Here is a 24,376-nt window from a genome sequence, read left to right as displayed (position 1 = left end):
GGCCAACTCTTGGACCGAGGGGTGTCCCCTCTTTATAACTACTATATCCCGGGCTGCAGCGGTCGAGAGCTGCTGAGATTTAACACTTCAGCACCTGCTGCTGCTGGGGGAAGCAGTGTTGGAGCTTCGGCTTTTTTTTTCTCCTTCCTTGGGTACCACACACAACCGCAACCGTGTCTCGCCAGCGAGCCAAGATGTCCAAAGTGGCCAAATATCGGCGACAAGTTAGTGAAGATCCAGATATTGACAGTTTGTTGTCTACTCTGTCTCCAGAGGAGATGGAAGAGCTGGAAAAGGAGCTGGATGTGGTGGATCCAGATGGAAGCATCCCTCTGGAGCGCAGTCAGAATAAACAAACAGAAAATTCCCCACCTGGCCCGCAAAACTGCGACACAATGCTCAATCACTGCGAAAAGGAGACCAGGAAACTTATGCGGAGGGAACACTCGCTAGACGTAAGTCCCGTCTCCCCACGCTCGAGCCGTTTCTATCAGAAATGCCGGGGCACAACCCTGCGCAGCGCTGGGCTGGTTTAGGGGACGAGATGGGAAGCACGAACGCCGAGAGAGGCGTGCTGCGCTTGCTGAAGAGGAATAGCGGTCACGTAGAGACCAGAGGAGCGAGGCAGGGAGCTGGTCAAGGCACTGCGGGAGGGAAGAGGGTTCACGAAATCCCGGTGTTACTCGCAAAGCCAAAACCTGTGCTGGTGCCAGGGGTTTTCTCCCTGCCTCTGCTCTAACATCTGGGCTGGGAGCAGGGCTGGTGCTGCCAGGAGGCGGCTGGAAGGGCCGGGGTAGTGAGGGCGATCCCTTCGGCTGCATTTCTTTTTCCTCCTGTTTTGGTTTTTTTTTTTTCCTTTGGAGATCTCCAGACTCTCAATCCCTTCAATTCCTCTTGTGCAAAAGCTTAAACTGGTTCTTGTGGAATAAAAAAGGTTTGCTGCTTTGTGGAAATCACCCCGAGAAGCAGGTTTTGCCCCAAGCCGTTTGTTTCATGTTTATTGTTCAGGTAAAATTCATTCTTTTCTTTTGATTTGGGTACATTTATCTCCTTCTCTGCACCTGGCAAATCCTTTAATAGCTTGCTTTGAGCTAGAAAGTTTCGTGCCAGTCCCTCTCCTCCTTTTGTGCCTTGCTTTAGTGGGAGCCAATCCCACTTCTCTGTAACATTTATTAACCTCTGCACTAAATATATTTGGTATGTGCTTCGTGCGTGGGAGGCTGGGAAGCATTTGGTTTCCCTGGTTTTTCACGGCAGGGTGAGCCAGAAAGTGAAAGAAGGAGAGTCTTCAGCTCTTTATCTGTGTAATCGCGGGCAGATTTCGTGTCCCGGGTTGGGTTCGCCTCTGCTGGGACGGGACAGGGCTGAGCAGTACCAGCAGCGGAAGCAGAGCAGAGGCTTATGCGGATGCCCCTCTTAAGAGACCGCTCTGGCTCCGATTCCTCAGCGCTTCCAGGTCACCCAGCAGTACCCCGGATCTCCCAGCTGAGCAATCGAGCTCTAACCAGCCCGTGAGCGCTTGGAAATAGCTCTTTGTGGATGTGTACGGAGTTTATTATAGGAGGGTCATCTCCTAACCGGGGCCTGGGAGAAAACACGGAGAAAAAGATGAAAATTGCAGCTATAGGAGAAATAAATGAAGTTTTTCTTTCGGAGCCCTGAACAAGGGGTTAAACGGTTCCCCCCACCCCTCTCCAAGCCCGGGCGGCTCTGAGGACAAGGCACTCGCAGCTTCACCTTCCGTATGTGGCGTTTGGCCTGGGCCGGGGGACAGAAAGCGCCGTGCCCCTCGCCTCGGGAGCACTGGGTTTATTTTCCCACCGGCGGGCTGGTTTACTTATTTTTATTTCCCCGTGGTGGGGAACTGCAGGTGCTGCAGGACAAACCTGCCTGGAAAGGGAAATGCTGTTGTGTGGGACCAGTTATCCCAGTGACGCCGCAAGGGTTTGCACTGGTTTGCAGGTGATCCCGGCTTGCAGCCAGCACTGAGCTGACACTTTTAAAGCTGCTTTTTCAGGCAGGGGGGACTCTCGTCTTTGGCATCACTACTGATGCTATTTTGCTTTTAACCATGGGAAGATGAGGAGTCGACTGGGAATTGGGAGAGGGAAGTGTCCATGATCAGGAGGAAGGAAGGAAATTTGTGGTTTTGGGAAATAGAGAGGTGGGAAATGGTCTGGTTGAACACTACGTTATTTGAAAGATGCCTGAGAGCGTGTGCGCGCCTGCGCTGCGGGAGAGGACTCGGGATGGTGGCAAGGGACGGCGCGGGGAGGAGAGGAGCCCCGGAGAGGGTGTGCAGCTCCGGCCGCGGGGAGGGCCGCGACGGAGGTCCTGAGAAAAGCACCCGTCGTGCTCCCCTTTGAACTTCGGTAGCTTTGGGCCATGGAAGACAAAGCAAGTTGGCTGCTGGTCAAATTTGTCAGTGAAACTGGCCCAGTTAGATTGTATTGCAGTAACTGGATATGGCAGAACTGTCTTTCTTCTTCTATTTCAATCCCTGGAGGCCAAGAAAAAAATATCCTCCACCCCTTCCTCCTTGGCATTGTTAGGAGCTGGGATTAGCACCTAGAAAATGCCAGCTCGCAGCGCTGGCAGGTCAGCTCATGCCGGTGGTGGAGCAGGGCCGTTGCTCCACCATGGGGCACGAGGATGGGATGGGATGGGATGGGATGGGATGGGGTGGGATGGGATGGGATGGGGTGGGATGGGATGGGATGGGATGAGATGGGGTGGGATGATCGGACCACAGAAGCAATCACAGAAACCAGCCCGGGAAGCCGATGGTTCCCTCCGTCCGAGGAAGCCGCAGGGCTGTGTTTTGCTGCAGGATGGAGTGAGAACACGGAGCCATCCGGAGCATCCCAGGCGGCTCCCGAGCTCCCACCCGGCTGCTGAGAGCACTGAGGCCTGTGATGACAAATCCCTCTCTCCTATCAGTGCATTTCACGTTGCGGCAGGCAGCGAAGCCCTTGTGCCTGCCAACACAGGCGTTGCGGCTGCACACCCATGGGGGCTGGCATCCCCCCGCCGAGTGCAGGCATCACCCCACCGATGTCCATCCCAGCCTCTCTCCCTTGACGGCTCCCAGCGTTCTGCATCACAAATCCATGCAGCGCCCGGCATCCCTGGTTAAACGCATCGAGCAAAGCCTTTGGGAGCGAGAAGCAGACGCGTGAGCACGGGAGGGAAGCGCAGGCAGGAGGGCAGGGAAGGAATGGGAGGTCCTTCCAGCGGGACCGGCCCTCTGAACATCTGGAAGATGTTATCTTGCGTCTGTGGTGTCTCTTCAGGAGACAGGAGGTTAGATTCTTGTCCTTGAACTACAGAGTTTATAGGTCTGTAGTTGCCTTGCACGAAGGCGCTGAGGATAGAAAACCCAAGCCGCTGCGCTCCCGTCTCCCCACCTATTTTTCCTCCTGCCTCCTTCCACCCCTCGTTTGCCCCCTCTTTGTGCAGTGGCTGGGACGTTGTCTGTTAGCTGGGATGTGCAGGAACTTCTCCAAAGTGCAAATGAGGGTATTTTAAAGGAAAAGGTTTATTTTCTGCCCGCCTCACAGTTCTTCTTGCAGTCATTGCTTTGTTCTTGGACTGGCTCCAGGCACCCCCATTCCCTTCTAAATATTGGGAAGAGTGGGTATATTTAGAAATATTGTAACTCCATAATGACACGTCTTCTTACTAATGAAAAGGGCAAACTTGGGTAACTAGGAAGCAGTTTATAAACAGCCCAAAATAGATGTGAGCTTTGCCCTAACTTTTCCTCACTAGGGAGCCAAATTCACGTCTTGGTGATGCGTTAATTAATGAATCTTCATTTTGTATTGCTAGCGAGTAAAATTATATCCCGAGTTCACCAGTGGGGCTTGGGACAGTGCCTCTCTTCGGATGCACTCAACAAGGCCTTCTTGGAGGTCTGTGTATCAAGGGAGCCAAAGGTCAACTAATATTCCTGAGCAGATCAATGAAGAGATGATTTCTAACAGCTCGTGACTCTTTACTGTAGTGGGCAAAGACACGATGAGAGAGAAATCTGGGTTGGAAACGTGATGTAAAGTTGAAGCAGCGGCGTTAACCGAAGGGGGATTTACCTGGGAACACAGCTGACTTGCTGGCACTTGAAAGCTTTGTGTTGTGCCTGGGATTTCTCTTTAGAAGAGGAAAAGCTGCTTGTGCCAGGGGACGGGGGCTCCGTGCGGGCGTTTCTGCGGGAGGGGCTTCTCTGACGGCGGAGCCGTATGAGGAGATGGGGTTTGGGAGAGCTACTCTGGTTTTGTCCCGTTCTTCCTCTGCTGTTGGTGACATTTTCTTTAAAAAGCGTGTATCTATGCGTATAGCACTATGATATACACCCTGGAGGCACGCCCATCATTGGCATTCGGTCACTCCTAGACCCCCTCGGGGGTACCTTTGCCGGGAGGGACCGGGCTGAGAAGAGCTGCCCCGTGGGAAGGACCACCGCGCCGCGTCCACCGCGCGCGCCGTGGGACCAGGTGGTTTGGTGGACGAGTGCTCCTTAGCAGTTGCCGTATCCGTAGCAGGAGGTTTGACTTTTCAAAGCATGCCACCAAATCCACCATGTTCTTGGCTCTCCTTGCGTTCCCACCCGGCCTCACCGCAGGGCCCAAGTGGCTCCAAAACACGGAGCACATGGTGGCAGAGGCTTGTGCTCTCCTTCTCCAGCACCACCGCCTTCCCTGGGAATGGACGGAGCCTCCTTCCCCCAGCTCCACCTGGAAGGAGAGGACACCTGGATGTCCCAGTCCCATCAGGGTCCCCAGTCCTGCCTCCCAGCAGGGCTGCACCGATTTCACGCTGCTCCAAGCAGGGATGGCTGGGAAATTGTATGGAAATTGCATGCAGGGGCATTCTCCTGCTGATGGGGGGGATTCATTCCAGGGCTGCAAAACCACTTCTTTTAGCAAGATGCTTGCACACGTGGTGGATGTAAGCCTAGGGACCTGCTTCTTGGAGGAGAAGGCTCTGAACAGGAGACACTGCGTGCCAGGGCAGCTGTGCACAACGAGGGCCACCTGTGCACAACCAGGGCCGGCTGTGCACAGTGCAGATCATAGAATCATAGAATCAAAGAATCGTCAAGGTTGGAAAAGACGCTTAAGATCATCCAGTCCAACCGTTAACCCAGCACTGCCAAGTCCATCTATACCATGTCCTCGAGCACCACATCTATCCGTTCTTTAAATCCCCCCAGGGGTGGGGACTCAGCCCCTGCCCTGGGCAGCCTGGGCCAGGGCCTGGCAGCCCTTTGGGGGAAGAAGTTTTCCCTAATACCCAACCCAACCCTGCCCTGGCGCAGCTTGAGGCCGTTCCCTCTCGTCCCATCGCTTGTTCCTGGGGAGCAGAGACCGACCCCCCCGGCTCCAGCCTCCTTTCAGGCCGTTGCAGAGAGCGATGAGGGCTCCCCTCAGCCTCCTCTTCTCCAGGCTGAGCCCCCCCAGCTCCCCCAGCCGCCCCTCCCCAGCCTTGTGCTCCAGCCCCTGCCCCAGCCTCGCTGCCCTGCTCTGGCCACGCTCCAGCCCCTCCATGGCCGCCTTGGGGTGCGGGGCCCAGCGCTGAGCACAGCATTCGAGGGGCGGCCTCACCAGTGCCCAGCGCAGGGGCACCATCCCTGCCCTGCTCCTGCTGGCCACACCGTTCCTGACACAAGCCAGGATGCCACTGGCCCTCTTGGCCACCTGGGCACAGATGGTCCCTGGATTTTTGTCTCCTGAAGGTTGAACACCCTTGCCCCAGGAGAAGTTGAGGTGGCCCAGGCAAGTGTCTTCCAACACCTTTCCCCTTCTCCTCGATGTCCTGCTCCTGCGCGGACAAGACGCCCTCCTGTTCCTTGTCCTTGCAGGCTGCTTTGCCTGCCCCGGTGCTCCCGGGGACGTCCTTGTGTGCTAAGGATTACAAAACTCCTGGGGAAGGTGTTGTAAAAAGTCCGGCCTTACTTTCTTTTACTGGGGGCTGTGCGTGTAGGCTTGGCGCTCGCTGCCTGGTGGTATTTAATCCAGTTATTATGTGGAGGGCGACACCATGAAATGTGGAGATCCCTACCAACGAGCCCTTCTTCAACACCACGGAAAAACAAGTTAGTATTTAAATTTCTTATTAATCCTCAAAGCTTGTCATCTTTTCATGAAAATATCTGGAGGAGAAACAAGCTCCGCGTTTAATAGCTGGGATAGACTCAAGGGAAATCGTAAACGAGGGAAAAGAAGTGGTTGTATCATTCCTTAAGCATCTTACCCGTCTGTGACTAACACATATGTATTTAAACACTGCTGTTCTGTTTATCAGCCCCTTCTGTCCATATGCCAAGGCTGTTCCTCCTCTCTTCCAAGTCTTCACCAGTTCCCAGCGCTTGCCTTTCTTTTAACCGTGTCCTGGGCGGGTCTCTGGCAGTCTCCGTGCCTGCTTTTCCCTCATCGGAACATGTTGTTGATCTGCCCAGCTCCCGGCCTCCAAAAGAGCCGTAAGGGGCGGAGGATGCTGGGGCATCCTTGCTGCTGGTGCTTCCCCAGCAGCACCCAGCTCACGCTGGTGGGACGAAGGTGCGGGTCCTTCCACCAACACAGAGCGGGAACGGAGCTGGTGGCTCCCTGGGCTTTGCGTTGCTCCCGCAGACGATAGCCAGGGATATCCAAAATAGCCACACGTTTTGAAAGAAACCAACGGTATTGAGTCGTTCCTATTTGGTCCTCCAAGGAGGCCGCAGACGGTCTCTGCTTTGCGGCATCTCCAGCCCGCCGCAGAACAGCCCAGCCAGGAGAGCCCTTTTCTTTGTCACTTTTCATGGTTCAGAAATGAAAACTGCCGTCGTCTGCGCTCGGATGTTTCGTTCTTCGTTTCTGAAAACATACCAACCCTGTAACGAGAAGGACGAGCACGAGAAGCGAGAGCTGTCAGCTAGCAACAGATGATAAAACAGACCTCCGAGGCAAAAAGAGAAGCAGGACCGATCCCGTGACAGATAACTGGAGGATCTGCAGCGTAGAGAACAGCTGAAGCAGGCGAGGTGGCAACGCACCCAGGTTTGAACGGCATTTCTGAGCGAACGGCGTGAGAAGGAGCCTCGCGGCCGGCTCGGTGTTTTTGTAACGCCGTCGGGAAACGGCGGCGGAAAGCCTCGCTCGTCTGAGCGGCGGCACGAAGCGTTCCCAGCGCCTCGTGGGTCGCGCTGAAGGCACGCTCTGTCTGGGAGATACGCAGTCCATCTAAGGGCACAAGCGGGGAAAAAAAGCTGAATTTCTAGTCAGTCTGAAAAAAAAAACAAGACTAAAAAGCCGAGTTCTATATTTACATAAACCACAACTGGGATGCAGATAAATCCATGGAAATGCTTGGAGTGTTTAGCTTATATGGGTGGAGCTGCCACAGCCAGGGAGGTTTATTGTCTGTTTATGTTGAGCTGATAAATAGACATACAGAGGAGAAAAAGAGCTGGGAGCCTTTACGTATCGCTTTCTTTCGCAGCGTCATGACATCATTTGTGGGCTAAAATGGTCTCGGTGACTCAGCTCCCAGCAGGACGCTGGGATTAACCGGCCGTGTCACTCCAGCCCACCCTTTGCCACGGTGGGAATTGCGGCGCGGCGGAGCGAGAGGACCTGGCTTCGCAGGCGAGGGGGTAGCGGGGCGCTTGCCACCGTGCAACGGGGTCACAGCGGTGTTGTGGTGCGCGCAGCCCCTTGACGTTGGGTTGAGTAGCCCAGGGCTGAGACACGGTATTTGGGTCAGGATTCACGCCGAGACCTGCCGGACGCTGCCGAGGGCTCCGAGCGGTCCTGCCTCCTCCTAGGGCGACCGGGGCAGAAGGCGGACGTGCCCGGCACGGGAACCGGCACCCACGCAGCCATGAGAGCTGCCTGCAGAGACAGGGAGCTGCAGTTTGCCTCCTTTCAGGGAAGATCTTCAGTTTCTAAGAACTAGCAGTCGTGATTCCTGGCATGCCCTGCGTTATCTCATTAAGTGCTGTGTTCTGGGCTACAGCTCCCACGTGGCGTAGGAGCCCAAGCAGCCAGTGCTCCTGTTTCTCATAAACTATTTAACAGTTTTGACAGCAAACCAGCTCTCTGATTTTGGCAGGTAGGCACCCGGGGCTGGGGTTCATCTCGCCTGCTTCAAAGACCGTGATTCATCCTCCCGCACTGGGTGCCCGTGGCCACCAGTGATGCCATGGGGTGTCTGTGATGGTCCCATGGGCTGGTTGATGGGAGACCTGCACCAGCAAGGGGCCTGGAGATGCTTTCCATGCAGTCCCAGGAGGCTGGGAGCCGGAGTCCTGCTTCTCAAGCATCCAGACCCCGTGACGCAGAGGATGGGAGACAGGATTTAGGACTCGCTAGGGCCGATTTGAAGTTCTTCTGGTCCTAAGAATCTGAGGAATGCTCTCCGTGGGCTGCCCACAGAAAGTGCACCGGGCAGAAATCCAGCCGCGAGGTGGCCGTGGTGTGAATCGCTGACGTTCACTGCCCTCAGCAACCTCTGCCGAAGGGGAGGTGATCAGAGAAAAGGTCTCATCTTGGGAATATCCAGTTCAGCCATGGCAGTGCCAGGAGAAGGGACTGGGAAAACGATGGGTAGAAAAACCCCAACTTCTAAAACCAGATTTTGTTAGAGAAATGAAAGTTTCCATTTGCAAAGCCCAGCGGCTTTAAGGGCTTTCTGGAAAATGGCTGCGTGTCACTGAGGAATGGCTGGAGCTATTCTATTAAAGGAAATCCAACTGAAATGTTCGTTATCTGCCTTAATTCAGCAACGAAGGCAAAGCAAGACAAAAGTCAGGGCCAGAAGTTGTCCGGTCTCTGGAGATCAGCACTGCATCTCAGGAGGATGTTTTTAAAAACGTTGGCCTGGGAAGTGCAAAGAGGCAGTGATATTTGGGGTCAGCAACGTCTGAGCAGAAGGGAAGGGGAATAACTGAGCTCCTCGTTAAAATAACAGAGTAATAGCTGAGGCGGGACGGGGCAAGAAGTTGTTTACATCGCTCTGGGCTTTAGCACATAGAGCATGGCCTGGGGGGTCATGCTAGGTCTGCGTGCGTCCCAGTGCTGGGAGCCGAGGTCCTTTCACCCTTGCTTCATGCCAAAAAAATCCAAATGTGCCAAGAGAGAAACTCTTTGCTGCCTGGGAATGGTCCTACCAGGGAGCCCGTCGGGGCCAGAGCTCTGCGGGGCGTACAGGGAGGACGAGCACGGTATCTCACGACACCGGCCCGTGGTAAGGCAGATAAGGACCAGGAGGGTTGCTCTGGCAATGGTACCAGAGTGGGATGGGTGTCGTGTAGAGCTGGGCTTGCCTGTCCTGGGCAAGCAAGGTCAGCAGAAGCCTCGCGGTCCCGCTTCCTCCGGTGGTCTCTTCAGTCCAGGTTTAGTAGCTCTCAGGACTCAGCCAAGGACATATCATTTTTTCCAGGAATGTCCTTGGCGCTGAGTTGTCCCTGGGTTACTCAAAATTGGCCAAGGAATGGAGGAAAGGAGCAGCTTGGCCAGCTTGTTGTGGTTTAGCTTGGCTCCAGCAACCCTCTCACATGCCTAGAGCGTAATGGCAACGGGTACCCAAATACCCAGGAACGTCAAGTGCAAAACAACCTGCCTTTGCCCACTGGCCACCTCAAGGGACTTCTCCATGCAGTGGGACACTCTTGGCGGACATCCCTGTCCCCTGGGAGCTCTCACGTGGTTTGTGCCCAGCCTCCTCAGCCCCCTTCCCCCGTGGTCACGGTGAGGGGTGGTGGGATGCTGGTGCCTCGCTCACAGCCTCTGGCTGCGGTTTGGGGTAGCTGGGCAGGACGGAGGGGACATCAGGGCTCCTTTAGAGCCCACGCAGCTAGGCAGGTGTCTCCAGAGGATGATGTAGATGCCCAAGGTTAGAGCTGTGGGTTTGATCTCGGAGTCTTTTGGTGGCTCTGGAGACCTTTGTAGGGCTCGGTAGCATGTGTAGGACAGACTGGAACCCCTCAGGCATTGATACCAGCTTGGCTCGTTAGTTATGGATCTGTAATTATGCCTAAACCCTCTACATCAAATAACCAAACCCAGCTTCCTTCCCTTGCCAGTCTGGTCCGGGAGTCCCCAGCTGACGAACAGCTTTTGGTGAGCTGTCCCTCTGTCTCTCAGAGGTCTGCCCTCGTCCCTGGGGCTTCCCCATACTTCCCAGCTCTTCCACCTCCAAAAGCCCCTCCGTCACTCAGGATTTGCGTGGGACCGATGGCGCTTTGCTGGTGGGTACCTGTTGCCTAAGCCATGCCCTGCCAAGAGATGAACTGGAAAACGCCCTGTTGGCTGGAGGAGAAATTTATTATCCCAGCAGAGGCTGGGAGAAAGGGACAGTCTCTTGACCTGGACTTTATCCCCCAGCCCTGCAGATCTGGAGGGATTCTGGTTGCTTTGCGAGGAGCACGGCTCTGGGTCGAGGGTCTCTGTTGTTGGCAAAAGCCATGTGCCAGGCAGCCAGCACGCCGAAACGGCTCTGCCGGTGGAGCTGCTGGAGAGGAGGGAGGCAGTGAGTCGCAAGGAGAAGGCTCAAGGGCTCCGGTGGGCTCCAGCACGTGTGTAGAAATTACCCCGTGTGGCTGAAATCATTCCTGGATCAACCAAGTTCAGCTGGTCCAGTTGTCCTTCGGCAGAGGTCTGCATCTTGGTTTAGGAGGGCCGTGCGGTGGTGTGGGGCAGTGCGGTTACAAGCGGTGATAAACCCTTGGTGCTTGCAAGCGTGTAGGCGCAAGACTCGTGCCTACAGGTGGACGTGCAGCTCAACTGACTTAGCTGAATAGGTGCGATTTCCACGTCTGGGCGGTTTCTGAAGGCACCGACACTTGCCTCTCGCTTTGCTCCGTGTTTTCCCCTTATATCCCTCAAGAACGGACATCCCCATAGCTGGACGCAGGCGAGGACCGGGCCCCTCTGTTCGGGGGGGTGTGAAGCCCGTGTCCCCATCGCCATCCGCAGCGAGCGGCAGCTGGAGCCGTCAGCCGCGTTGGAGCTCACCCCGGATTCTCCAGCAGCGCTGATGGGTGGGGTGGGCCTGATCCTGGCTGAGGCTTCCCCTCTTCTGCTCTTGATGCTCTCACAGCAGCTGGGGGGGTGATGTCTCACAGCTGGGGGGTGATATCTCACCGTTGGCTTCCAGAGGCCACCAGAGCTGCAGGTGACATTCGAGACCGAGTCAGTGTCAAGCCTGCAGGTTGAGTTCACTGTTTCTGGAGCCATTTTCACGTGAACTGCAGGTGCAGGTTTGGCCCCGAGGTCTTCTGCTGCCAGTCCCGTTTCCTCCTGGGGCGCAGTGTGCCACGTGCCCCCAGCAGTGGCCCCCACGGAGGAGCCGTCCTGGACCCTTCTGGCTTCCCCCTTGCAGCCAAGTCCTCCTTGAACCCAACGGGGCACGGCTCCCCGGAGCCAGCACGGAGCTGCTCGGCAGCACGTGCCCCCCAGGTTTCCATCCTTACATCTTGTTCTTCAGCTCAGCCGAGCACATGGCCGGCACGCTGGTGCGCTATCTTCAGCCTGGCGATCCGGGCCATGAGGGACTCTTCCCAGGACATGCCTCTGAAAATAACTGCGGGCTGGTGAAAGCTGGCCCCTTCCAAAGACATCTCTTCTACAAATGCATTTCCATATGTCCCCTCTGCCAGGGGCTGCTGTAACAGCAGCAGCCAGGCCACAAAGCGCCCCTTCCCTCCAGCCTGGGTACGGATTTTGCGAGTCCCTGGGTAACCCATCCTTTCCTCTCCTCTCCAGCGTGTTCCCCTTTCACGTAGAAACCTGCTTGTGGGCACGGCGGGGTGACCACCTCTCAGTCCCCGTGCGGATCAAACAGACAGATTGATTTAAAAGCCGGGGAGACGTGGTGCTTGGGGACATGGTTTAGCGGTGGACTTGGCAGCGCTGGGTTAATGGTTGGACTCAATGATCTTAAAGGTCTTTTCCAACCTAAACGACTCTACGATTCTATACCTACCACCCAAGTAGCCATTTTCTACCCCAAAACGAGCTGTGGGGCTTTCAGGGCAGGAGGTGAGAACCTCGCTCCACCATCACGTCCCCACCACCCGCAGCAGATCTCGGCAGCCCCTCTGCTCTGCTCCCACCCATACCCGCCTCGGCCGGCTGCTCCATCCCCAGCCCCATCCCTTGCTCAGCGTCGGGAGCGGTGCTGCGAACGCTTGGATTCCAGGCAAGAAGTTCCCAGTCTCCTTTGCCTTTTAAGGAAACATCTGAGTGGGTTTGAGGGTTACAAATGCTAACAAGCAATGGCAATGCTCATTTTAGTCTATTTAGAGGAAACGGGAAGGCATTTCAGTTCATCAAAACACTGGTGATTAATCAGCCAAGTACCAGGCTGTTTTCATTAGGCTTATTTTTAAAGGTCTGACACGCTGTGTAAAAATATTCCCCTAATAATCATGCTCGCAGCAGAGGGAATGGCACAGGAGGGGGTGCAGCGGCACTGGTTTCTAGGTATCCAAGGTAAATATGTCAGCACGGCGGAGAGGAGCGAGCAGGCAGGACTCAAGATGGCAATGGAGAGGGTACAGGGCTGCTGCAGATGGAGATGGCCTGGCCGGTGGCCTGGGCTGCAGGAGAAGGTGTGCTGGTGGCTGCGGGGACAGCCAGGGTTTCAGGACCAGGGGGAAGGATGCGTTTCTCTCTCCTCTTCTGCCTCATTCTGCCACGCAGCTCCTCTCCTGAGCTCCAACTGGAGCAACGTGCTTTATTTCCAGCCCGGAGGTGAGCACGTCTGCACCGTCACCAGCGAGCAGAGCTTGGGCTGGTGTCACCACGCAGGGCTGGCACCTGCAGCGGAGCCGGGGTGGCGGAGCACGGGCAGGAGGGGACGAAGGCACGCTCCCTCCTGGACACATACATCGCCTTGGGCAGGGCCAAGAGCAGCTTCTGACCTGGCTTTAGAGACGTCCCCAGTCTCCCCCGAGGGATGGGGAGTCTCGTGCAGGCGGTGGCGGGCGGGTGAGAGCGACCCTTGGTTTTAGAAACACAGATCTGATTTCTTGCCTGCAAGTTCTCGCTCCTGAGTCCTCCCCTTCTGCTGCTGCTGCTGGAGCCAGGCGCTTGCAGAGGGCCTTCCCCAGCAGGGACAGGGGTGCCGCGATCCAGGCAGCTCTTGCCCCATCTGCATTAAATGAAACAGCTTGAGCACCTCTTACCTCCTGCTACCAGCCAGCACTTTCTGCAACAACTTGCAGCTCTTTGACAGGATCCTTCCAGCGCATCCCAAATTTGCTGGATGCCCGTGATCCTGCAAACGCTGCCCGCAGTGGCAGTAACACCCGTGGCCGGTCATGGCACATCCATCGCCTTCCCTTCTTCCCCTGCCCGCGGGCACAGCTGGCTCCTTTTCCCTGGCTCCTTTTCCCCCAGCTCCTTTTTCCCCGGCTCCTGTGCCCTCTTTCCACAGACCTGCCCCACGCCGCAGCACCTGGACACCTGGCAACACAGCCATGGATGGACTCTTTAACGAGAACAGCACTAACGATGCGATAACAAGACATTCCCAGCAGCTTTGCTAAGCAGGGATTTGCTCTGCATCTTATTTTGCTCTAGTTTCATCTTGTTTGGAGAGATCCATTGCCTTCTCTGAGCATGGGAGATGTTGTAGGTCCTTCTCTCCAGGGTTTTCTTCCCTTTCTCCAAGATTTGCTCGTTCCTGGCCAAAGCCTTTGCTCTGGTTCGTCTTGGATGGCCCGGGGAGCTTAGCGGGGGCTCAGGGCTCCCCACCATCAAGTTGTGTGAGCTGGGAAGGAGAAGGCTTTTTGGAGAGCTTGGTGTGGAGATGAGGCTGCTGGCTCTGACTCGAGGAGTGCTCAGCCTGCGGACACGGAAGGGCTGCAGAGCCCCGGGGCTGCAACCGTCTCTTCTCGCAGGAACCTGCAAGAAACCTCCAACCCGGGACATCCCCAAACACCTTTGAAAGGCACCGCCAGCCATGGCTGTGGGGGGACAGAGCCAGGCAGCAGAGCCCGCATCCCCCCCACACCCCCTGGCCAGCCTCCTGCCGGGGGGCAGACGTGGCTCTGCCTTCACCGAGGCGCTTCAGGATGTCACCGGGAACTCGTGCACCGTCCCAGCCCCGGGAACAGGGCGCGTCCTGGGGAGAAGGGCCGCAGGCTCAGTGCCAGAGGAGGTGGCATCTCCTGCTCCTCGCAGCCCCTGGGACAGGGGGGTGCTGGCACCGGGGCACCTCGGGGAGCCCCATCCCTGGTCCTCGGGGTCTGCAGCAGCGAGGGGCTGTGCGGACGGGCTCTGTGGCGGCCTGGCATTTGCCTTTCTGTCGCCTCTTTAGGTCCGCGCAGGGGAGCCAAGAAATCTCTTAACTAAATAAACAGCTCTCTCGTCCCAGATGGCATCTGTTTATACGCCAGGTACAAACAGTCCCCGCGGCTGCCCCGCTCGCAGCCAGGCCAGTTCTTTCCACAAAAGCAGTCCCCGAGGGCCAGCAGTGCTGCGCGCTGGGAAGGCAGAGCCATGCTCAGCACTGGCACCGCCGGGGCCTGCGCTGGCAAAGACACCGTGGCTGGGGCATCGTCTGGAGGAGGAGGCCAGCCCTGGCTGCAGACCAGGGGCTCCGGACTCCAGTTTGGGGGTTCAAGGCACTGGGTGAAGCCACGGCGCTGTCCTAGCCCTGGGAGGGTCTAGGGAGCTCGTAAAGGCATCGCAGCTGCATCTCCCAGAGGCATCTTTCTTCCTCCTTTCCCTGAAGTCCTAAAGTCCCCCCAGCAAGGATGACATTCGCTCTGCCACCCCCGAGCCTTGCTGCCTCCTCTTCCTCCTGCAACCAGCACCGCTGGTCACCAGCATCGCTGTCAGGTCGCCAGCATCGCTACGGTCAGGTCGCCAGCATCACTATGGCCAAGCTGAGGACACCCAGATTAATCCCGCAGCTGTAGATCTGAGCCTGACCTAACCGTGGCTCTGCGGCCAGGCTCCCAGCTAGCAGCGTCTCAGCACATCACCCTCTGCTCATCTCCGGACAGAAACCCCACGGCGCCGGCTGGCACGCGTTGCCAAGCCGTGCTGCCAAAGCCAGGCACCCAGAAAGAGCCGGGCCAGCCGCGAGGGGCAGAAGCTGCGTGCTCCCCGGCTGCGGAGCAGGGAGAAGGGGGTTTAAACCACCAAACCCAGACCCAGACTTTACGGTAGGATCCTCTCCCGCACAACAAACTTGGTGCCGATGTCAGGGGTCCGTCTGTCTTCAGTTATCTGTTCATAGCATTGGCTCGTCTCTGTTGGGAGTGGAGGTGTCTCGTATCTGATGGTCGGGGAGGTGAATCCTGCCCCGGTGCCCTGCTCTTACTGCATTGCTGTCGCAACACCTTGGTCCTGCGCCTCCAGGCACACGAGGAAGCAAATCCAGTGCCATGAGAAAGGCAACGGGCTGGAAGGCTGCGTGCACCGAGCTGCCATCGAAGGCTTTGACTGCAGAAGCAGAACGTGTGGAAACGCTGATGATGGGAGACTCTTCCCAGCCCCATCGGCCATGGGCGAGGCATTTGTTGTGTCCTGGAGCTGCCGGTGCTGGCTGTGGTCAGCAGCAAGGCACAGGACAGGGTGAGAGAAGGGTGAGCTTCAGGTGCTTGACAAAAATACCAAAAATTACGTGGAAAAGGGGTTCGACTGATGAGGCAAATGACCAAATGGCCCTAAAGCATGAAGGGAAAGAGGAAAATCCTTTGCTGCCAGAGGTAGTTTGTAAGAAAATAGTCATCAGGCCTTGGGGTTGCATCCCTCTGCCTGCAGGGAGGATGTAGCCGCTGCCTGAAGGTCAGCTGAAAGCCAGACTGAGCTCCTCCTGCATAGCAAAGTCCCACGAACACAACAGTGGCATCGTGATAAGCATAAAAGCAAAGGCAAAAACTGCTTTTGAAGAGTGAATAGACACGGAGGCAGACAAAATGAAAGCCGTGATGCTTGCCAGCCCACTAAGGAATGAGCGGGCATCTTGGCTGGCCTGGAGGTAAAAGAAACGCAGGAGGTGCAGAGCAGTGGTGCTTGACTTCTTGGCACAGCGAGACGGGGAGATCCCGGCGCAGGGGAGGGGGTGCCAGCAGCAGTGACACGGCTTTGCTCAACCCGCACGGCAAAATCTGCGTCCTTCCCCGAGACCGCCCCAGTTAAGCTCTGCCCTCCTATGGCGCCTTTGGACGCTGGAAGAAGATGTGCTGCGAAAAGATCAGGCATTAAAAAGCGCTAAACGCCGTGTCCCCATTTCCTTGGGTTTCTGCAGGGAGCTCAAAAATGCAAATTTATGTTAAAAGGGGGCATGTTTCAGAGAGCCCAGGGTTGGGTGTGCATCATGGAGTCAAACCCAGTGGGCAGCTGGTCACCAGTGGTGTGCCCCAGGGCTGGTACTGGGGCCGGTCCTGTTCAATATCATTATCGATGATCGGGAGGAGGGGATGGAGGGCACCCTCAGCCAGTTTGCAGGGGACACCATGTTGGGCGGGAGCGTTGATCTGCTGGGGGGCAGGAGGCTCTGCAGAGGGCCCTGGCCAGGCCGGGTCGATGGGCCCAGGCCCCGGGGTGAGGGGCAGCAAGGCTCAGGGCCGGGTCCTGCCCTGGGGGCACAGCAACCCCAGGCACCGCTGCAGGCGTGGGGAGGAGCGGCTGGGAGCTGCCCGGCGGGAAAGGGCCTGGGGGTGCTGGTCGACAGCCGCTGGACGTGAGCCAGCAGGGTGCCCAGGTGGCCAAGAGGGCCAGTGGCATCCTGGCTTGTGTCAGGAACGGTGTGGCCAGCAGGAGCAGGGCAGGGATGGTGCCCCTGCGCTGGGCACTGGGGAGGCCGCCCCTCGAATGCTGTGCTCAGCGCTGGGCCCCGCACCCCACGGCGGCCATGGAGGGGCTGGAGCGTGGCCAGAGCAGGGCAGCGAGGCTGGGGCAGGGGCTGGAGCACAAGGCTGGGGAGGAGCGGCTGGGGGAGCTGGGGGGGCTCAGCCTGGAGAAGAGGAGGCTGAGGGGAGCCCTCATCGCTCTCTGCAACGGCCTGAAAGGAGGCTGGAGCCGGGGGGGTCGGTCTCTGCTCCCCAGGAACAAGCGATGGGACGAGAGGGAACGGCCTCAAGCTGCGCCAGGGCAGGGTTGGGTTGGGTATCGGGAAAACTTCTTCCCCCAAAGGGCTGCCAGGCCCTGGCCCAGGCTGCCCAGGGCAGGGGCTGAGTCCCCACCCCTGGGGGGATTTAAAAGCCGGGGAGATGTGGTGCTGAGGGACATGGGTTAGTGGTGGCCTTGGCAGCGCTGGGTTAACGGTTGGTCTCGATGATCTTAAGGGTCTTTTCCAACCTTAACGATTCTGTGATTCTATGATTCATCAGCAGTGTCACCTGTGTCACCGGCTGTGGACGCTCCCCTGCTTGCACCCACGTCCAGGGCAGCACGGGAAGTGTGTTGGGCTCCAGACCAGGCAGAGCATCCAGCTGGAAACCGTTTAGGAAAGCTGGGAAAGCAGCTGGGGTTCACAGAGGGGTAGGCACTAGATCCATCCCTGGTCAAAAAGGTCAAAAGAAAGAGGATAATGGAAGGTGATTAAAAAGAGGATAACAGAGGGTGATTAAACAGAGGGTAACTCGTAGGAGATGTGATAGGAAGGGGTCAAACAGCACGGTCTGCTAAGGGAGATGCGTCCTGCTGCTTGTTAGGTTATCGCCTGTTCACGGGGGATGAAGGAGGGCATCCCGCAGACCTCGGGAGCCCTTGGGAAGGGACTGGAGGCAGGAGGAGAGCAGAGATGCCTTGGAGAGCTGCAGCGGGACCTTGGCACGCCTGGGTCCTGCAGGCTCTGCCTTCATTCGAGGCACTCGGACACTGAACCCTCCCCTGGACCTCGGCTGGGTTGAACTTTCCTCTTCCAAAGCACAACCACAGGCTGGAGCGTGCGAACATGCGGAGGTAAATCACTCAGGTGAGATGGAGGAGACTCTGGCCCGTATTCAGGGCTAAAGCATCACGATCTGGAGCAGGTCGCTTACCTCCCTGAAGAGTCCTGGCCGCGGCTCTGTCCCCTGCCACGGCACAGAGCAGCGCTGGCACCTCCCCGTTGCCTCCTGGGGACCCTGCACGATGCTCTCACCGGGTTCCTATCATCAATGTCTTTTTTTAGGGCAGCTCATCCCTCATAGGCGTAGCCTAAGACCTTCCTGAGACCCAACTGTCCCGCACCCTCCCGCGCATCTTCCCCGGGGCCCCGGGGCCGACAGAGGTGCAGAGTTGGTGACGATGAGACTGGGGTGGCGAGTCCGGAGGTCGGGGACATCCGTCTCTGTAACGCCTTGGTGTTTTTCTCTTATTAGGAAAGCCGAGCGAGCGAGAAGAATAAGGGAGCCAAGAATGAAGAAGAAAAGGGAAAGGAAGCTCCTTCCAAAGACCCGGCCCGGAAACGAGATACAAAAGTGGGGAAAGACTCTAAAAAGGAAGAAAGTGTTCAGAAAACAGACCCGAAAGTTAAAGCTGAGGCTGAGACCAAGACCAAAGAGGAGAAGGCTATCAACGACAAAGTCAAGGCCATGGAGAAAAAGCTGATGGGGAAGGACAAAAAGGAGGAAGAGAAGGGCTCAGCATTGAAGAAGGACGCGGGGAAGGACAAAAAGGAGGAAGAGAAGGGCTCAGCATTGAAGAAGGATGCGGGGAAGGACAAAAAGGAGGAAGAGAAGGGCTCAGCGTTAAAGAAGGATGCAGGGAGGTATAAAAAGGAGGAAGAAAAGGGCTCAGTGTTGAAGAAGGATGCAGGGAAGGATAAAAAGGAAGAAGAGAAGGGCTCAGCAGCAAAGGAGACAGGGAAGGACAAAAAGGAAGAAGAAAAGGGTTCTGCATTGAAGAAGGGCACAGGGAAGGAGAAAAAAGAGGAAGAGAAGAGTTCAGGATCAAAGAAAGAGGCAGAAAAAGACACAAAGGGAGAAGGTAAGAAAGAAAAAGATAAAAAAGAAGAGGAGAAGAGTTCAGCTTTGAAAAAACCAAAGGCAGACGAGAAGGAGAAATCCCAGCCAGAGGCAGAAAAGGCAGCGGAGGAGAAACAGGAGGCGAAGGCAGCGGCCGAGAGCAGCCCCTCCAAGCCCAGCACCGGCAGCTCCCCGGATCAGGCCAAGGACGACGAAGCCTCCAGCATTTTCGATGAGCTCATCGAAAAGGTGAAGAACAACGATGCCGAGGTCACCGAAGTGAACGTGAACAACTCGGATTGCATCAACAACGAGACCCTGGTGCGCTTCACCGAGGCCCTGGAGTTCAACACCGTGGTCAAGCTGTTCGCCTTGGCCAACACCCGTGCCGACGACCACGTGGCCTTCGCCATCGCCATCATGCTGAAGTCCAACAAGGTGCTGACGAGCATCAACCTGGACTCCAACCACATCACGGGCAAGGGCATCCTGGCCATTTTCCGGGCGCTGCTGCAGAACAACACGCTGACGGAGCTGCGTTTCCACAACCAGCGGCACATCTGCGGGGGGAAGACGGAGATGGAGATCGCCAAGCTCCTGAAGGAAAACACCACGCTTCTGAAGCTGGGCTACCACTTCGAGCTGGCCGGACCGCGTATGACAGTCACCAACCTGCTGAGCCGAAACATGGACAAACAGAGGCAGAAACGCCTCCAGGAGCAGAAACTGGCACAGGAGCGTGGGGAGAAGAAAGACCTCCTGGAGGTGCCCAAGCCCGGAGCCCTGCCGAAGGGGTCCCCCAAGCCGTCCCCGCAGCCGTCCCCCAAGGCTTCCCCCAAAAGCTCTCCCAAGAAAGGGGGTGCGCCCGCCGCGCCGCCCCCGCCTCCTCCTCCGCTCGCCCCGCCGCTGATCACCGAGAACCTGAGGAACTCGCTCTCGCCGGCCACGCAGAGGAAGTTGGGAGACCGGGCGCTGCCGGTCCAGGAGAAGAACTCGCGGGACCAGCTCCTGGCGGCCATCCGCTCCAGCAACCTCAAACAGCTCAAGAAGGCAAGTGCAGGGCCGTGGTGGGGTCGCCTCGCGGCAGCACCCACGGGGTTGGTCCGTGGGCTGAGGTCCCGTCTGTCGTCACTTGGGCAGTGCAGAGGTGAGGGCTGTCCTCCTCCGGCGCAGGGTACGGAGTGGGGCGTCCGTGGTCCCGACCCCTGCGCAGAGCATGTGGCAGGGGCAGATCCCTCCCTTTCCCGAGCGTGTCGGGTGGGCAGATCCGTCCCACCATCCCTGGCAGAGCAGATGGGGTCAGCAGATCCGTCCCTTGGCGGAGCATCCAACAGGAGAAGATCCATCCCTTGGCAGAGAGCACGAAAGGGGCAGATCCATCCCCTGGCATTGCCCCCGGGGTGGGCAGAGCCGCCTCGTTCCAGCAGTCAGGTTTGGCTCCGGGGCTTGGGACACAAGGAAGAAGCCAGCTTGAACCTGTAACCCCAGGGGCTGGAAATGCAGGACCTCCCCGTGCAGAAAAGGAGCGGCGCGTAGCCGCAGCGAGGGAGGCTCACACGCACCCACGGGGACGGGTGTCCGTGCAGCGGGTCCCCAAGAGCGGCAGCTCACCAAGCCCTTGCTGCCGCGTTGGCACGGCTGAGCCCGCGCCCCTGGGGGTGGGAGGTAGCCCGGGGTGGCCGGAGAGGCTGCGTCTCCAGCGCTGGTCCCAGCGTGATGCCTTGAAACGTCTCACTCGCCCCGGGTGGTTTGTGTCCCCGGCCGGGCTGCCCACGAGCCAGAGCGTGGGGACAACCAGCCCGGCCGAGAGGAGGAGATGTCCCTGGAGCGCTGAGCATCCCCGGCAGCAACGGAGAGAGGGGTCCAGCCCCACCACGGCGGTTCCAGCACCCCCCTTCCTCGCTCCCCGCTCCCCGCAGTAACGCGTTGTCTTCTCTGGCAGGTGGAGGTACCGAAGCTGCTGCAGTAGGGAGCGGGAGGGCTTTCCCCCCGCCGCCCGGCGCGGCAGACCCCAGGACACTCGCCTTTCTCGTGACCGTTTCCATGACAAGCCCTTTGGGACCCTGCAGTGACCGACGCCGAGGAGCAGCGATCTCTCTGGGACAGACGGAGGAAGGGCCGGGCCCGAGGAGGGCCAGCACGGTCGTTGGATGCAGCGCAGGAGGAAGACGTTGTATTTATTATTTTTACGGTTGTGAAGCCTTCAAGCTCTTTCTTTTGCCAGCACCGTGCCCCGCTCTGTCCGGCCGCCTGGAGATGCCGAGGATAGAGGGGGGGTCTGCGGAGCCGATCCTTGCGGGAAACCCCTCGGAGCGCGCCGAAGGGGCTTGGCACCCTCCGTCCCGGCTTGCCCGGGGCGAGCGGAGGTACCCTCCCAGCCTCGCTGTTTGGAGGGGCAGGGGCCAGCCAGATCATCGTCACCGCTTGCCTCCCCACGGGGTCTCCGGGTGGCCGGGGGCGTTACGGGGCGCAGGCCCGGCGGTGGGTGCCGGCTGGCGGGGCGCAGGCGCGAAGTCGGGAGGAATCGGCGGGGTCGGAGAAGGGAGCGGCCGGGCAGAGAGGGGGGAGGGAGGCGGTGGGGAGACGGGGCCGGGGGGCTGGAGCGGGGGGCTCGGGGCACGGCGTACACACCCGCAGCCTTGCTTGGGGACCCCCAGGGCGCTTTGCGCCGCAGCCCGGCCCGGCCAGCAGCGGTTTTGAAGCTTTTCGGCCCAATTTAGGTGCGAGGGGGTTTTTTGTCCCCTCTTCTTGACCCGCCACCTTCTCGACGCGACACCCGACGGCTCCACCTGCCCCCCACGCGGAAACCAAACCCTCCCGGGGGAGAGCAGGGCTCGCCCCGAGGGTGGGCACCCCCGGGGGGGACAAAAGCAAGGGGGTGGCACGTGGCAGCAGCCGCCTGCGCCGGCGGTGCCACCGGCAGCCCTGCCCGCACCTCCACGCGCGGGCACGGGGCCGGGCAGGGACGCCGCCCGCCCCCAAAGCGGGTTTTGGGGTGATGCCGATGGCCGACGCCCTGCGCCTTCCCGGCGTGAAGCCTCGCTCGCGCTTTGTACGACTGCGGCCACTGCAGCGGCAATAAAGCTCACCCAGCGCTTCCCCCGCCTCGGGGACCCTGCTGCGCCCCGGCGTCCCCAGGGGCGGTGGCACGGCGGGGGGGCGCGGGGCTCGCTGGGGAACGGCCTCAGCCCCCCGCCGGGGGCCGCGCTCCCCTCTGCCGGCACCCACCGCCCCGCCACGGCGCCGCCTGAACTGGGCACGCTGGGGCCAGCCCAGACTGGGCACCTCGGGGCCATGGGGTCACCCCAAACTGGGCACACTGGGGCCACCCCCAGCTGGGCACCCTGGAGCCATGTGGCCACTCCCAAATGGGCACCCTGAGGCCGTGTGGCCACACCAAACTGGGTGCCCCAGAGCCATGTGGCCACCCCAAACTTGGCACACTGGGGCCACCCCCAGCTGGGCACCCTGGGGCCGTGTGGCCACACCAAACTGGGCGCCCCAGGGCCGTGTGGTCACCCCAAACTGGGCATCCTGGGGCCATATGGCCACCCCAAACTGGGCACACTGGGGCCACCCCCCGCTGGGCACCCTGGAGCCATGTGGCCAACCTAAACTGGGCACACTGGGGCCACCCCCAAATGGGCACCCTGGAGCCATGCGGCCAGTCCCAAATGGGCACCTGGGATCCATGTGGCCACCCTAAACTGGGCATCCCACAACCATGTGGCCATCCGAAACTGGGCACACTGGGGCCACCCCAAACTGGGCACACTGGGGCCACCCCCAACTGGGCACACGGGGGCCACCCCAAACTGGGCTCCTCGGGGCCACCCCAACACCCCAACACGGGTCTCCCTGGCCACCCACCCACCCAGACCCCCCCCAAATGGGGCACCCTGCAGCTGCCGGACACCCACGACCGGGCACCCTGAAGCCACGCAGACACCCCAAAGCCCCCGGGGCCACCCAGACCTGGGCACCCCGGGGTCCCCCAGGGCCACCCCAAAACCCCCGGGGCCACCCAGACCTGGGCACCCCGGGGGCTCCCCGGGGCCTGTGGGATGCGACCCGGGCTGACGGGAGCCCTGCGCCGGGGCAGGACTCGGGGTGCAGGGTGGCCACCGGGGGGCCCCCCACTTGCCCGGACACCCCCCCCCCATGGGCCCGAACCCGGGCGCCGTGCCCATATTTGGGCATTTTGCGGGAGGGCAGCGCCTCCTCCCCGGCGGGGGGGGGCCCAGGGCACCGGTCCCTCGGGGCACCCAGCGGGGAGGGGCCGGGGCGGGGGGGCGGGACCCCAAAGCGGGCACCCCGAACCGGGCACCCCGAACCGGGACACCCCCAAACCGGGACACCCCGAACCGGCTGCCGGGACACCCTGAACCGGGCACCCCGAACCGGGCACCCCAAACCGGCACCTCGAACCAGGACACCCCAAACCGGGCACCCCAAACCGGGCACCCCGAACCGGGACACCCCAAACCGGGACACCCCAAACCGGGCACCCCGAACCGGGCACCCTGAACCGGGACACCCCAAACCGGGCACCTCGAACCGGGCACCCCAAAGCGGGCACCCCGAACCGGGCACCCCGAACCGGGACACCCCCAAACCGGGACACCCCAAACCGGGCACCCCGAACCGGGCACCCTGAACCGGGACACCCCAAACCGGGACACCCCAAACCGGGCACCCCGAACCGGGCACCCTGAACCGGGACACCCCAAACCGGGCACCTCGAACCGGGCACCCCAAACCGGGCACCCCGAACCGGGACACCCCAAACCGGGACACCCCAAACCGGGCACCCCGAACCGGGCACCTCGAACCGGGACACCCCAAACCGGGACACCCCAAACCGGGCACCCCGAACCGGGCACCCCGAACCGGGACACCCCAAACCGGGACACCCCAAACCGGGCACCCTGAACCGGGCACCCCGAACCGGGACACCCCAAACCGGGCACCCCAAACCGGGCACCTCGAACCGGGACACCCCAAACCGGGACACCCCAAACCGGGCACCCCGAACCGGGCACCCCAAACCGGGCACCCCGAACCGGGCACCCTGAACCGGGACACCCCAAACCGGGCACCCCGAACCGGGCACCCCGAACCGGGCACACACGCACACACCCCCCCCCCGGTGCCCCCCGGCCGTGGGGACACCGCCACGGCGGCCGGCAGGGGGCGCCCTCCCGCAGCCCACCGGCGGCCGGCAGGGGGCGCCATAACGCGGGGAGCGGGGCGGGGGGGGGGCGGTGGCGCCGGGCGGGGCGCGGTACCGGTAGCCGTAGGGGAGCGGCGGGGAGCGGCGGCGGCCGGCAGGGGGCGCTGTCCCCGCCGGTTCCCGCCGGGCTCCGCTCCGCTCCGCTCCCCGTCGGCGGGGCCGGGGCGGCGGCGCGGGGGAAGGAGGCGGAGGACAAAAGGCGGCGGCGGCGGCGATGGGCGGCGGGGCGGCGCCATGAGGGGGAAGCGGCGGCC

The 24,376-nt window shown here is 59.8% G+C and overlaps 1 protein-coding gene across 1 annotated transcript; it reads left to right on the top strand.

Annotated features, from left to right (window-relative positions):
• The first annotated feature begins 142 nt into the window (after window positions 1-142).
• Window positions 143-21,436, top strand: LMOD1 (leiomodin 1). Its single transcript, XM_082329990.1, has 3 exons — window positions 143-455; window positions 18,305-19,939; window positions 20,832-21,436. The coding sequence occupies exons 1-3, from the start codon at window positions 195-197 to the stop codon at window positions 20,856-20,858; spliced, it is 1,923 nt and encodes a 640-aa protein (XP_082186116.1). The 5' UTR covers window positions 143-194; the 3' UTR covers window positions 20,859-21,436.
• The last annotated feature ends 2,940 nt before the right edge of the window (window positions 21,437-24,376 follow it).

This window comes from Platalea leucorodia (assembly GCF_965183815.1).
Source record: "Platalea leucorodia genome assembly, chromosome: 19".
In the NCBI taxonomy this organism is placed as follows: domain Eukaryota; kingdom Metazoa; phylum Chordata; class Aves; order Pelecaniformes; family Threskiornithidae; genus Platalea; species Platalea leucorodia.
The sequence above is the reverse complement of the archived record's forward strand: the minus strand, read 5'-3'. Positions and strand labels throughout refer to the sequence as shown.